The sequence below is a fragment of the Mus musculus genome, chromosome 17, assembly GCF_000001635.26.
Source record: "Mus musculus strain C57BL/6J chromosome 17, GRCm38.p6 C57BL/6J".
Lineage (NCBI taxonomy): Eukaryota > Metazoa > Chordata > Mammalia > Rodentia > Muridae > Mus > Mus musculus.
The window spans coordinates 28141085-28154167 of NC_000083.6; the positions used below are offsets into that span (position 1 = coordinate 28141085).

The window sequence follows — 13083 nt, forward strand, 5'->3', positions numbered from 1 at the left end:
TGCCAAGGGTTTGAGGACTGAGTCATCTTTAGGGAGACCTTGGTCATTGCCCAGTTTTCCTGGGTACCCTGGGATTTTTTTTTTTTTTCCTGCACAAAATTGGCTCTGAAGCAGGCAGGACTCTGAGGCCTGGTACAATTGGCTCAGAGCGACTAAAGGGATAGGGGGAAAGGGGACAGTGTCCAGGACCCAGGGGAACTTGCTCCATCGGCAGAGTGTCTCTACTTTAAACCTAATCTCTGCTGCCAGTGAGGTTAGCACTGGAAGCCGGTTTGGAGAGATTGTACAGAGCCTTTGTGTGTGCCAAAGATGATCGTGGGGTAGCTTCTACCGGTGTGCTGAGCACTAGACAGTGCATATGGGAGCCACGCCGAGAAGGGCGTCTCAGCGGGCTACCTTCAACGCCCACAGAGCCTGCCCTTGGAGCCGGGCAGTTTTAGCCAGGACTCATCTGAGTATGAGGATTGTGTCCAGAGGGTGGGAGTGACTTTAGGGCTAAAGGTTCGGAGGACGTTCCTTGGACCGGAGTCCCAGCCCATCTCTGTTCCGAGGTGCAGCCCTTCCAAGCTTTCTCGACACCTCGCGCCCTCTTTGTCTCCCCGCCGAGGTGCGCGTGCAGACCTTCGCCGTTCGGCCCTCCTGACGTGCGAGCGCGGGGGGCGCACCCTCGGCTCCCCCGCTAGCTCCCCACAGGGAACGAGCGGACGAGCCGGAGCCCCGGTGCTGTTTGGTCTGGAGCGGAGCGGGGGCTTGCATTGATCCATTGATTGTGCGCGGTCTGCGCCTGACCTCCCTGCTCCCGGGGAAGCCGTCTCCATGGAGACCGGGCCCGCTCCCCCAGCGCCGGATTGTAAATTCCTGCAGGCAGCGGCCCGGCAGCCTGGGGAGGGGGCCGCGCGCCCGGGCGCGCAGGGGGAGCGGCCGCCACGCCGAGGCCCCCTTTGAAAGAAAAAAAAAAAAGGGCACGAAAAAGGAGGTGGAGGAGGAGGAGGACGGAGAGGAGAAGCAGGAGGGGCAGTGGGAAGGGGAGGAGGAAGAAAACGAAAAGGAGCAAGGAGAGGAGGAGAAAGAGGAGGAGGAGGAGGAGAAAGGCGAAGAAAAACAGACGGAGCCCGGGAGACGAGAAAGCAAGGGAGGAAGAAAGAGGCAGAAAGGGCGTGTTTAGGCGCTACGTCTCCCCTCCCCTTTCTCAGGTCCCAGCTCCGGCTCTGCGCGCTCGCTCTCAGGCTACAGCTCCCCGCGGGCGAAGCTGGGCGTCGGGTGCGATAGCCCGGGCCGCCCCTCGGGCCGCCGCCCCGCGCCTGCCCGCGTTCCCCACCGCGCGCTCCCCACGCCCAGCCCGGAGCCTCCGCGGGGCGCCTTCCAGTCCCCTCCCCCTCCTCCTCGCGCCCTCCCCGGGGCTGCGACACCCCCGCGGCCCCGCCGCGCGGAGCTCCAGGCCATGGGCTCGGGGCGCGTCCCCGGGCTCTGCCTGCTCCTCCTGCTGGTCCACGCGCGCGCCGCCCAGCATGGCAAAGCTGCGCAAGGTAAGGGAGGCGCGGTGCGGGATTGTGGGGCGGCGGGGCGGCGGGACAGAGGGGCGGCGGGACGGCGGGGCCCGAGCCACCAGGGCAGGTGTCTAGAAGTGCGTGGCTGTCAGGACCCGGCCCTGTGCCCCCCGACTCTTCGGCCAGTGGGGCACAGGGACGCTAGACCTCGGGGCGCTGCGCGACAGGCAATAGCGCCTGGGGAGGGGGGCGGCCAGCAGAAAGGAGCATGCATGCACTTCTGCCGGCTTCCCTGCCACCATCTAGCATCTTCCTCCGAGGTCAGAGAGAATCTTCTCTCAAACATTGCCAGGGACTCCACTTTGGAGCTTGAGACTGAGGGAAGGAAGTTTTCAACTCTGCTATACGCTTCGTAACCTCCTCCCCTGCCCGCATGAGGCAGAGTCAGGCCGAAATTTCGAAGTTACCGTCTTATCAAGTCGAAGGATGTTAAAGAAAAACACCTCTTTCGCGGTGAAACCGACTGCCTGTCACAGAATAGTAGGAGCAGTAGGAGAAAATGTCTGTGACTGCCTTCTGGCACGAACGTTGCGTTTCTGCCTTTGGGGGGGGGGAATCCCTTTCGTCTCGCATGGCTTTCATTTCTTATCATAATATTTATTTATTAAGGCCTGGGGTTTCCAATTCCATTTAAATCCAGGTTAGAATTGCATTAAAATAACAAAGTAAAATTCCAGGCTGGGAGCTCTGACAGATCCCTCTAGGAATTAGAGGGAGACTGGGAGGCCCTCCTGCCCCGGTCCCTGACCCCGCGCTCCTGGGCCAGCCAGTCCCAAGGCTGCGCTGGCAGAAACCAGGCTGGTGTCCCACAGTTCTCTGGGGACAGCCTCCCCTCCCCCCATTGACCTGCTGTACCCCTCCCCCCACGCTGTCCTCACCCAAAAGAGATTTATATGGACAAAAAGAAAATTCCTCTTAGCAAGATTTTGCCTGGGGAGGTAGATTCTGTCTATTGTCCTGGGGGTTCCTGAAGCCAGCCAGGGATGAAGAGGTGTCTGAGTCAGGAGGAAAGTTGAACTTGGGAGTTGAGGAAGTCGTCGAGTTGTCTGGCAGTCAGTCAGTCGGGTCAGTGTGTCGGGGGCGGGGGGGGGGGGGGGGCGGGCGGGGTGTGTGTGCTGAATCTTAAACTGGGCTATGCCAGCAGCTTTTCACTGTTGGTAGAAGGTGCTAAGCTAACACCTCCCTCCTCGTCCAAAACACTGCCTCTTCCCTTGCCCCCTCAGACCTGTCCATTAACATAACCAAACACGAGAGCCCCTCAGCTGTCAAGTACCAGACCCCACCCTCACTTCCTTCCAGCTTCAAACTGCCGCTTCTGCAGCCTTCGTACCAGACAGCCCGCTGCTGCCGCCGCCTGGAACAGCCCCTCTCCCCACAGAGGATTTGCTTGTGTGTTTTCGTAAACAAAGCTGGCTTTTGTAGTGCATGCTGACTTACTCATAACATGGAATTAGCTAGGGAGTTTAGTCTGAGGAAGGAACAGATTTCGTGCAGTAATCTAGAGACAAGATAAGGGCCTCTTTCAAGTTGGAGCCAGTGTCTGCAGGGGCTGGAGGTGGGGGGGGGAGCAGGAGGAGAAACCGCCTATTAAAGGGGCTCCAGGTGCAGCTGGAGACCCCTGAATGGCACAGGTGTTGGGGAACCAAAACTCTCAAGCCTAGAGACAAGCCCATCTGCCGGGGATAGGAGGAGCTGGGTACTCAAGGGCACCTTCTTTTATTGGACACCCCATTAGGTACTGGGGGACACTCAGCTGCAGTAGAGGCGGTACCCTCAGGGTCTCTGCTGACCTCAGTCGTGGGCTACACCTGCCCTGATGGGGTTGCAGTAGCTGTGCCCCCACCCCCTTTAGGATTTCTGAGTCTAGCTGGGATTAGAAGGGAGCCTCTCATTAACCCCCGCCGTTCAGGAAGCCTGTGCAACCCTGTCGGTCAAAGGTTGCCTAACAACAGGTTTGCTGGACTCAAAATTTGGACTCAAATTTGCAGGTAGATGTTACAGGGGAAGATGAGAACTATTTGGTCTGAGTCTCGAAGGCTTACCCACAGTGCTGTGGGCTTCCTTCGGGAGGCTTCTCCTGTCCCCTCGATATCTCCCATCCATCACCAGGGCTGGGGACTTCCCCTTGGATGCCAGGAGCTTTTCAGTGTCACTCTAGAGGGTCTGGATGTGACAGACTCCCTCAGCAAGCATCCTGAAGAGAGAGCTTCTACACACCTGGAACATCTGTGTCTCTGGGAGGCTCAAGGCCATGCAGGGGTTGAGGAAGGAGGGTATGAGCTTAAGTATATAAGAGGGAGCTGGAAGGGGGGGTCGGGGGGGGGACACAGGAGACAGGGACACCGGCACTGGCACACCGCTGACCCACTGCATCTACGAAGACCTGGTTCTTTAATCAGAAATGCCTAAGGAAGGTTTTGTCCCAGGGGATGAGTGGGTGGGTCAGCTGGTGGGTGGGTGAGCTTGCTGTATACATGGGTTTTGAGTAGTTTTCAAGTGCCTGTCTGTGTGTCTTAGAGTAGACAGACTGGATAACCAAGGTAATTGTAAACTTAAAAGCATTAATTTGCTTTGCTTTTTTGGGGGTGGGGTGGGGGTGGGGTAGTGATGGCAGGACAGCTATCGTTTTTTTTTTAAAAAAAAAAAAAGACCTAATCCTCACTTAGGGCTCAGGTTGCAACTGAATGAAAAGGTCTTGGGGCCTCCAGGGGAACTGGTCCTGTCCCCAGGCGGGCTCTGGGACAGCCAGGTTGGCCATCCACTTTACCTGGTAGTTTTCTTTCCTTGTTAGGGATAGAGTTTTTGAGAAAGTCAACCATTTAGCAATCACGCCTTCCCCGAGACTTAGGGCGTTCATCCGGCTCGCTGAACAGTGTCTCTCTGTCTCTGCGTCTCTGTCTGGGAGCATGTGTCTCTCTCCTTTCCCCCACCCCTCTCTTCCTCTTTAATGTGGCTGCTCCCTCTCCTCCCTGCTTCCCTCGGCTCCTGTGGCCGGCGTCCACAGTGAGGGGACTGTTCCTCCTAGCCCCTCCCTCTAAAATATGAAATGAAAACCGTAACCGTGTCAGCGGGTGCGGGTGGCTCCTCAGGCAGCCGCTACTGCTTGTGCCCCACCAAGGCCCTACTGGAGAGAGCAGCAGGACGGACAGACAGACCCCACTTTTAGAGCCTGTTTTATCTGTTTCCTTAAGCTCATCCTAATTTTAAGGAAGTTTTCAGAAACCCCTTTGACCTCCCTCCAAGGCTTGCTGGCATGTCTTAGGTGTGGGGGAAAGCCCAGAGCTGGGAGAATATAAATTTTGTGTTCCCCTGCACCTCCCCCTCCTGTCACCTCTCATTCCCCTGAGTCTCTGTGGGGTGGAATGGAGAGAGGGGACTAAAAGACCTGGGAGCCACATCCACAACAGGTAAAGCAAGGCGAGAGTCATCAGGAACTCTCAGATGAGATTGCCTTCTGGAACCTTCTGGAATCTGAGATCATAAGAACTGGTTTGAGATGCGAGCAGCTAGGACCTGTTGTGAAGGGAGGCAGGCCCGAGTGTGAGTTTGGGAAGGTGAGCTGTGCACTACTGGGGTGTGTGAGCGTGCATGTGTGTGACTCTCTGTGTGAGCACGTGTGTGTGTGTGTGTGTGTGTGTGTGTGTGTGTGTGTGTGGCACTCCGGTGACTGGGGGTGGGGAGGCAGTGGGTGAACGTGTGCGTTTTGTTTTAGTTGGAGGAAAGGGGCAGAGTGGCTTGATCCAGAGCTTGGAACTGAGGGTGGGGGAGGGGAGAGCACGGCTTCACATCCTCTGGAGAAGATGGAGGTGGAGGACCTTTGCTGCCAGAACCCACCCTGGTCTCTGCTGCCCCGGCCTGCTTCGGCGTGCGGGTGTGGGCACATGACCACTCAGTAAGAAAGAGTTCCTGTCAGGGCTGGAAACTGCGGAGCCGCTCTGGGGCAGGCTGGCAGGGCTTACGGGAGGCCCAGACCTGGGGAGACAGGAGTCTGGGATTGCTGGAGCTCAGGGAGAGGTGGAAACACAGCCCTGAGGATGTTTGCAGGGCATGAATGGCCTACTTACTCACCTGGGCAAAGACGGACATTGCCTTTCTGTGTGCAGACTGGCCTCTCTTCCCTGCCAGCCTGCATTCTGGCCTGACTCAGGGGGCACGAGGCGGGCGGAAGATAAGGGGTGAGTTTTGACAAACGTCGAGAAACCTAATGCCTGGCAGCTCTGGGCTTTGGCCAGTTTTACTGAACTCATTCATATTGGTAAGCTTCAGCCCTGAGGGCTGGCTTTCCACCTACAGGCCAGGCCCTGTCCTCTGCCCGCTGGAGACCTGTCTGTCACTTGGTACTTTTCCTTCCTCCCACCACCTCGGTTTCCCAAGCATCTGACAGGCCTGTGTCCGGTGAGCAGGTAGCTACCCTAGAAGTGCATGTGAGTGCCTCTGTGTCCCACCCTGTGGTGGCCACAAATGATCGCTGTCACCTCCCCCTCTGCCCCCCAGCCCCTTCCCTCCTCAGATCAAGGACTTGCTCAGGAGTTTGGAGCTGGATCCACAACTGGCTTTCAGAAGTGGGTCAATGACCCCCTGAACAGGGCGCTTGGGACCTTGGTTTGCCAATGGCTTCCCCCTGTAACAAAAGCCCCAGAGAGCTGCAGGCTTTGCGTTTCAGAGCTTTGTGCCCGGGGCTGTCTGCTTGTGGTTACCGAAGAGCAAACTGAGCAAACTGGGCTGCTGGCTCAGAGGAGATACAGGATAAGGAACCAGGCCTAGGGGACCCCTGGGTGAGGTACAGCGTCAGGCTATGTGGGCTCTGGGGTGGGGAGAGGGCTGTGGAAGGGTGGGATGCCCAAAGGGTAGATCCTGGGGGCGGGGGCAGGTTTACAGAGAGGACTGGTTTTTTTTTTTTTTTTTTTTTTACAAGTTTCTAATTATATTTATTTGGAGTTTTCCTCTGGTGGTTTGAAGCTGTTAACAGCAGGAACCTGTATCCCCTGATGTTTGTTTTTGTTTCTGACCAGCTGCTTGGCCCCAGAGTAGTGAATCCCCAGGCTGGCTACAACACCTGCCCACCACTGCACCCTCCCACCTTCTCCTCCTTGCCTGTGTATCTGCCCGCGCCCTGTCTACCCTGGCCCTGGTTCCCTCTATACGTCCCGTCCCGGCATCTGTACTCTGGCTTTTAACCACCAGCCAGATTCAGCTGTAGTCTATCTTGGGCTCTGTGCCGGTTGGTTGCTTCAAGCCCAACAAAGTACTGAGCTGAGGGCATGGGGAGGCGAGATCTCTCTCTCTCTCTCTCTCTCTCTCTCTCTCTCTCTCTCTCTCTCTCTCTCTCTCTCTCTGTGTGGGTTTGGATCCCGCCTTTACACTGGCTATTGGTTCTTTCCCAGGATAACTTCAGTAGGTGCTCCCCATCCATTTAATAAACCATGCCTGCTGCTCCCCAAGAGGGTAACAAAGGAGCCCGCGCTCCTCCCATCCACCATTTGCAGTCTCTTCTAGCCCTGGATTGATTCATCAGGGCCCAGGACGCTGTCTTTGTGCTCTCTTGAATCTGTGTATGTGCAGACACACTGCCGCAGCACACACGTGGAGGTCAGAAGACAGCCTCCGGAGTCAGCTGGCTTGCAATCTGGGGACTCTCCTGTCTCTGCCTCCCGTTTTTGCTGTAGGAGCACTCAGACTGAATCTAGCCTTACATGAGTTCTGGGAATTCCAGCTGGGGGCCTTCACGGTCACATGAGGTGCTTTACCCAGTGAGCTTTCTGCTCCTCAGAATAAACTCCCTAGGACACCCCTGTTCCCAGAATGCCAAATGGTCAAAGGAGAGTAAAGAGGCAGGCTTCTTCTCTGGTGTATCCCGCAGGTAGCTGCCATCTGTTTAACAGATGCCCTCAGAGCTCCTTCATTACATGGTTACTCTGTCCCACTCACAAGGGAGCCCACAGCCCTGGCACAGTGCTTGCCCTTGTGCAGGTCCCTAGTGGCTGTTTGCTAAGTGCTCAAGTGTGCACGGCTCTGCTGGCAGTTATTGTGGGTTCAAAGATCCAGAAGCCATGGCCTCGAGGAATTCATGGCACCGAGCGAACATGAAGCAAGCATCCAAGAGGATGCTGAGGAGGATGAGTGACAGCAGCAAGCTCCCATTGGGCACTCCCTGTGTCCACACCTGCCCCAGGACTGGTGTAGTGGCACTCAAGTCTAGAACCTCGTCTCGTAGTGTGTCTGTCACGTTGCTGCCTCCAGAGTGTCTCCCAGTTCAGGCAAGTAGCTTATTTACACAAGTTGGAAAAGAGAGATAGACAGGCTTGCCCTGGAGGTCCTGATTTCCTGGGTTTAGACATCCATGAGTCTTCACAGGTCCCCAGATTCCAGTGCACAGCCTGAGTGGAGGACCACCATCCTAAACCAACTCACGCCTAAAAGTGTCGCTTGGCTTGCAGCTGGTAAACAGCTTCTAAGAGGATGGATATGTTGAGGGTGCCCGTGTGTGCCACCAAGGTCCCTTTGAGGACTTATTTAGGGCTGGCAGGTGTGCTGAGAAGGATCTTTGAAGACCTGGCAGAGGTGGAAATGCTGGGTACGATTTGATTTAGGGCCTTGTCTCGCTGCTCTGTGCCTCAGGCCAGAAAACTTCAGCCATGCCGTTGGAAGTACCTTTCTTCAGCAGTCGCCAGCCATGGGAGAGGCTACATGTTACATGAGACAGCTTCAGAATGTTAGCTAAGTGGCTCAGCAGGAACCACAAAGGGGGGCACGCTCAGTCCCCCTCAGGCTGGGAGCTTACTGGGGACAGGGCAGACAATTCTGAGCCAGTCTTGGAAAACAGAAGTGGGTGGGGTTGCAATATAAACGGGAAGAAGGTGGGATGCAGTGGACTGGTTAGCTGGTGCTGAGGGAGCTGGTACCAAGGGAGTAGCTGGTGCCAGGGGAGTAGCTGGTGCCAAGGGAGTAGGAGCAGGGTGAGACACCTCCCAGAGCTTCCAAAGCATAAAACATTGGGAGCAGGGAGATGGCTGAGGCTAGGAAGAGCCTGGGGCAGCCAGCGGGCTGTGGTCGGCTTCACCGCTGCTCTGGTCCTGGGGGCCACTTGAGGGGAGACAAAGGGAAGAGCCTGATGCATCAGGAGCCAAACCCCAGCACATGGAGACAGGCGCCACTGAGATGGTGGCGGGAGAGGGACTTCTGGAGGAGTCTCTAGAATTCTGGGCCAGACCCAGAAGCGTTCCTTATTCAGAGCCCCTAGAGCTATCTCTTCTGCTCCGTGAAGTCTGTGCCCTTGGGACGGTTCCTATTGCACAGCCCACCATGAATATCTGGCCTAAGGCCAGTGGGACTGAAGAGCTGTCTTTGAGATGAAAAGGGTCACATGTGGCTCATGGCTACCACCGCAGTGGACAGAAGGGACTTGGATCCCACAGTGCTCAGCCCTCAGCCTCACCCTCTCAAGCTCAGGCAGTCCACACAGATTAACAAGTGAATGGCCTCGTCTGGGGAGGCGCCACCATGGGATACATGGTATGGGGGAAAATCTAAGGATGGAAAGTGAGAAAGGAGCCAGGTGTGGCGGCAGGGCAAGCACCTGCCATCCCAACACTAGGGAGGCTGGAGCAGGGGGGGTCATGAGTTCAAGGTCAGCCTGTGCTATATAGTAAAGCTTTCTTAAAAAGAAAACAAAACAAAAAACAAACAAACAAACAAAACCCCACCTTCCCCAGAGAAATGGTCGTGCTGGATCGTAACCTGGGGCAGTCTCCACGGGTGACTTTATTGTGACCGGACATTTCTTGCTTCTGATTCCATTCCATCAGTTGGTCAAACATTCCCCAACAGCCTCGTGCCACCCACAAGATCTCTCTTACTTGACTTAGGAACTCGACTACTGGGCCTCTCTTCTCTCCATTGTCTCTCTTTGGTGACTGCTTGGCAGGCACATGACTGCCGAGCTTGTCTGAGGTGGGCAGTAAGTGTAGACAGTCTCCTGTTTCTGCAAATGGCAGAGACTTCCAGTGTGCGGCGCACGTCTCCGTTTAGTTGCCACGCCTTAAGGAGCTGGGTTCACAGGATTGGGCGATGAGGCCTGAGAATCTGCATTGTAACAAACCCCACTTTGCTCACGGGTATGCGGCTCAGGCGTCAGAGCAGCCTCACTCCAGGGCCTCTGCCCCTTTACTGGCAGACTTCAACCCATACACTCTGTTTTTCCAGTTTGTAGGGAGACATGGGCTCTCCCTACTCAGACTGTGACAGAGGGTCTCAAGCCCAGCTGCTCACTGGAATCGGATGTGTTGAGTCCAGTTCTTTGGGGCCTTGGGCATGTTTAGGGGAGTCGGCTCTGCTGTGCAGCCTGAGTTGAGGCTCATCCCTAATGCTTCTGTCACTTATCCTGGTTGGCTCGTTCTGAATGCAATGACTGCCACATAGGGCCTTGTCCTCACGTCACTTTTTTATGGGTGCCGTGATGTGATCCCCAGTTGCTTACGATCATTTTCTTCTTTTTTTTTTTTTCTGAGGCAGATTTCTTAGTATAGTCCTGGATAGTCCTCTGTAGTCCAGGCTGGCCTCCAAGTCAGAGATCCTCCTGCCTCTGCCTCCCAAGTGATACTCCACCACACCTAGACCACCGGAGGTCCTTAACCACCCCCCTACCCTTACCCCACCCCCTGCTCTGGAGGAGTCCCTTCCTTTAGTGTCGCTCTGTCTGTCACACTTACTAGAGGGAGCAATGAGTGTTAGTCCAGAAGTATCCAGAACTCGAGGGCATAGAGGAGGAGAGGGGAAGGGGCTCTGCCTGGTCAGATGGCTCAGAGAGCTGTGCCTGCCAGGCCAACACCTGCCAGCTCCCGGTCCTTCCATTGATAGCTCAGGGCCAAGAGAAGCTCTGCTCCTCTAATGCTTCTTGGTGCCATGGTGAACAAGGCTGCGTGAACAGTCGGGAGCTGACTTCATCTTTTTCTGGGTTTTTGAGACGGGGTCTGAACTCCTGATCCTTCTGCCTCGGTCTCTGGGTTTATTTGAATTCCGGAAGCGTTCAGAGGAAGGCAAGGGAAGCTCAGGTGTGCACAGGCATATGGGGACTTCGCCTTTGGGAAACACACCTTCACAGCTCACTTGACACCAGTTCTGTACCTATGTATTCTTGTGTGCACCGTAACCGAGTGCTGGGATCACAGCTGTGCAGTGCTGTGCTGGGCAGGACTAGTGTGTTCTACAGTGGACCAGGAGGCAGATGAGGATCCCAGACAGCCCCCACCTCCCTTTCTTCCTTAATTACTAGAGAGCAGCTGGGCAGGGTGTGGCATGCCTGTAATCCCAGCCTTTGGAAGATGGAGGCAGGGGGAGCAGGCATTGAGGACCGCCCTCAGCTGTGGAATGAGTTCTAGGCCAACTTGGACTATATGTGTTCTGATCTAGAAAAACACTATCAGTGATCACTGTACCATCACCAGTGACTCTGTGCCTGTCTCTTTCCCTTCAAGTTCACTGCTAAGAAAGATAAACTAGTCCTCACTGGGCTCTGTCTGACACATCACGTGTGCTACTCAAACTGAAGAGGGTGTTTCAGAGAGTGGTGCCGCTGTCACCATAGTGGTTTGAGTATTTCTGAGACAGTCTGAATTCCTGAAGTGTTCAGAGGAAGCAAGGGGACCTCAGGTGTGCACCCTCGGGTGTGCATGGGCATACAGAGACACTGCCCCTGGGGAACACACCTTCAAAACTCACCCAAGACATGCCAGTTCTGTTCTTACGTGTCCTCCTCGGCCCCTGGCAGATGTAGATGAGTGTGTGGAAGGCACGGACAATTGCCACATCGATGCCATCTGCCAGAATACCCCACGGTCTTACAAGTGCATCTGCAAGTCCGGCTACACGGGGGACGGGAAGCACTGCAAAGGTGAGCCTGGGAGGTCTCCACTGCAAAGGTGAGCCTGGGAGGGTCCCCAGGATGGGAAGCACTGCAAAGGTGAGACTGGGAGGGTCCCCAGGATGGGAAGCACTGCAAAGGTGAGACTGGGAGGGTCCCTACTGCAAGGTGAGCCTGGGAGGTCTCCACTGCAAAGGTGAGCCTGGGAGGGTCCCCACTGCAAAGGTGAGACTGGGAGGTCCTCACTGCAAAGGTGAGACTGGGAGGGTCCCCAGGATGGGAAGCACTGCAAAGGTGAGACTGGGAGGGTCCCCACTGCAAGGTGAGCCTGGGAGGTCTCCACTGCAAAGGTGAGCCTGGGAGGGTCCCCACTGCAAAGATGAGACTGGGAGGTCCTCACAGCAAAGGTGAGACTGGGAGGGTCCCCAGGATGGGAAGCACTGCAAAGGTGAGACTGGGAGGTCCCCAGGAGGAGCTCGCAGGAGCCTCGGGGCCTGCACCATGGTTTCCAGGGGCCCACAACCTCCACAGGCCGAGGAGGACTGCCGCATCTTCCCAGAGATCGCACAGGGTTGGGGTGGACACCAAAGCATCACACAGCCAAGCTGTGCTGGTGGGGACACACTTCATAGCCTTCATAGCTCTCTGGGGCTGGCACACCTCAGTTACAAAACTAAGGCCCGAAGATCCCTGAGACAGGAGCCTGTACTGGCGCCTGTCATAGCATGCGCAAAGGACCAGACCTGTGAACCCCAGTGGGAGTTCACCCACAAGCAAGCACATCACTTGCTATAAAAACACTGCAGAGTGGCTGGGAATAGCATTCTCAGGGACAAAGTACACGTTACTTTCTGTTGACATAATACACTGAGAACTACAGTAGCCTCCTGGGACCCAGGGAATGGGGGTGTTGGTTCAAGGATGACAGTCCTTCCCAGTAATACCACAACTAAAGAACGTTCGAGAACTTTATATGAATGATGTAATCAAAAGCATGAAATTAAAAATGGCATAGCTGTTTGCCTGTGACCGTCAACATCTTCCGGTGTGTTTTTTCTCTCTGCACAGACGTGGATGAGTGTGAACGGGAGGACAACGCAGGCTGTGTGCACGACTGTGTCAACATCCCTGGTAATTACCGGTGTACCTGCTACGACGGATTTCACCTGGCACATGACGGACACAACTGTCTGGGTGAGCGAGAGAGCCAGGGCTGGTGGCCCGGGACTGGTTGGGGAAGGAGCTGCTCTCAGTGTGTCTTGGCCAAGCAGGAAGAAAGTGGTCAAAAAGAGTTCCAGGCTTTTAAAAGCAAGGATGGGGTAGGGCACTGCTAATGTGTATTGCGTGCGTGCGTGCGTGCGTGCGTGCGTGTGTGTGTGTGTGTGTGCAGGCACGAGCGCGCACGGAATGGGGGTGGGTTGACATTAGGACCCTTCTTCTAAAGTCTTTTTTTTTTTTAAAGATTTATTTATTTATTATATGTAAGTACACTGTAGCTGTCTTCAGATACACCAGAAGAGGGAGTCAGATCTCGTTACGGATGGTTGTGAGCCACCATGTGGTTGCTGGGATTTGAACTCTGGACCTTCGGAAGAGCAGTCGGGTGCTCTAACCCACTGAGCCATCTCACCAGCCCCTCTTCTAAAGTCTTAAAGTGTGTGAGCTCCTTAGGAGCAG

General features: G+C 55.5%; 1 protein-coding gene across 5 annotated transcripts in view; it reads left to right on the plus strand.

Annotated features, from left to right (window-relative positions):
* Positions 1-1015: 1015 nt before the first annotated feature.
* Scube3 (signal peptide, CUB domain, EGF-like 3) overlaps positions 1016-13083 on the plus strand; it is a 32752-nt gene continuing 20684 nt past the window's right edge. For 3 of the 5 annotated variants that reach the window (XM_006524323.4, XM_006524324.3, XM_030249829.1), the window contains exons 1-3: positions 1016-1526; positions 11314-11436; positions 12475-12600. In XM_006524323.4, coding sequence (XP_006524386.1) covers positions 1442-1526; positions 11314-11436; positions 12475-12600 — 334 coding nt within the window. In that variant the 5' untranslated portion in view covers positions 1016-1441. The remainder of the gene's footprint in view (positions 1527-11313; positions 11437-12474; positions 12601-13083) is intronic. The other 2 variants (NM_001004366.2, NM_001368734.1) reach the window with 1 other exon arrangement.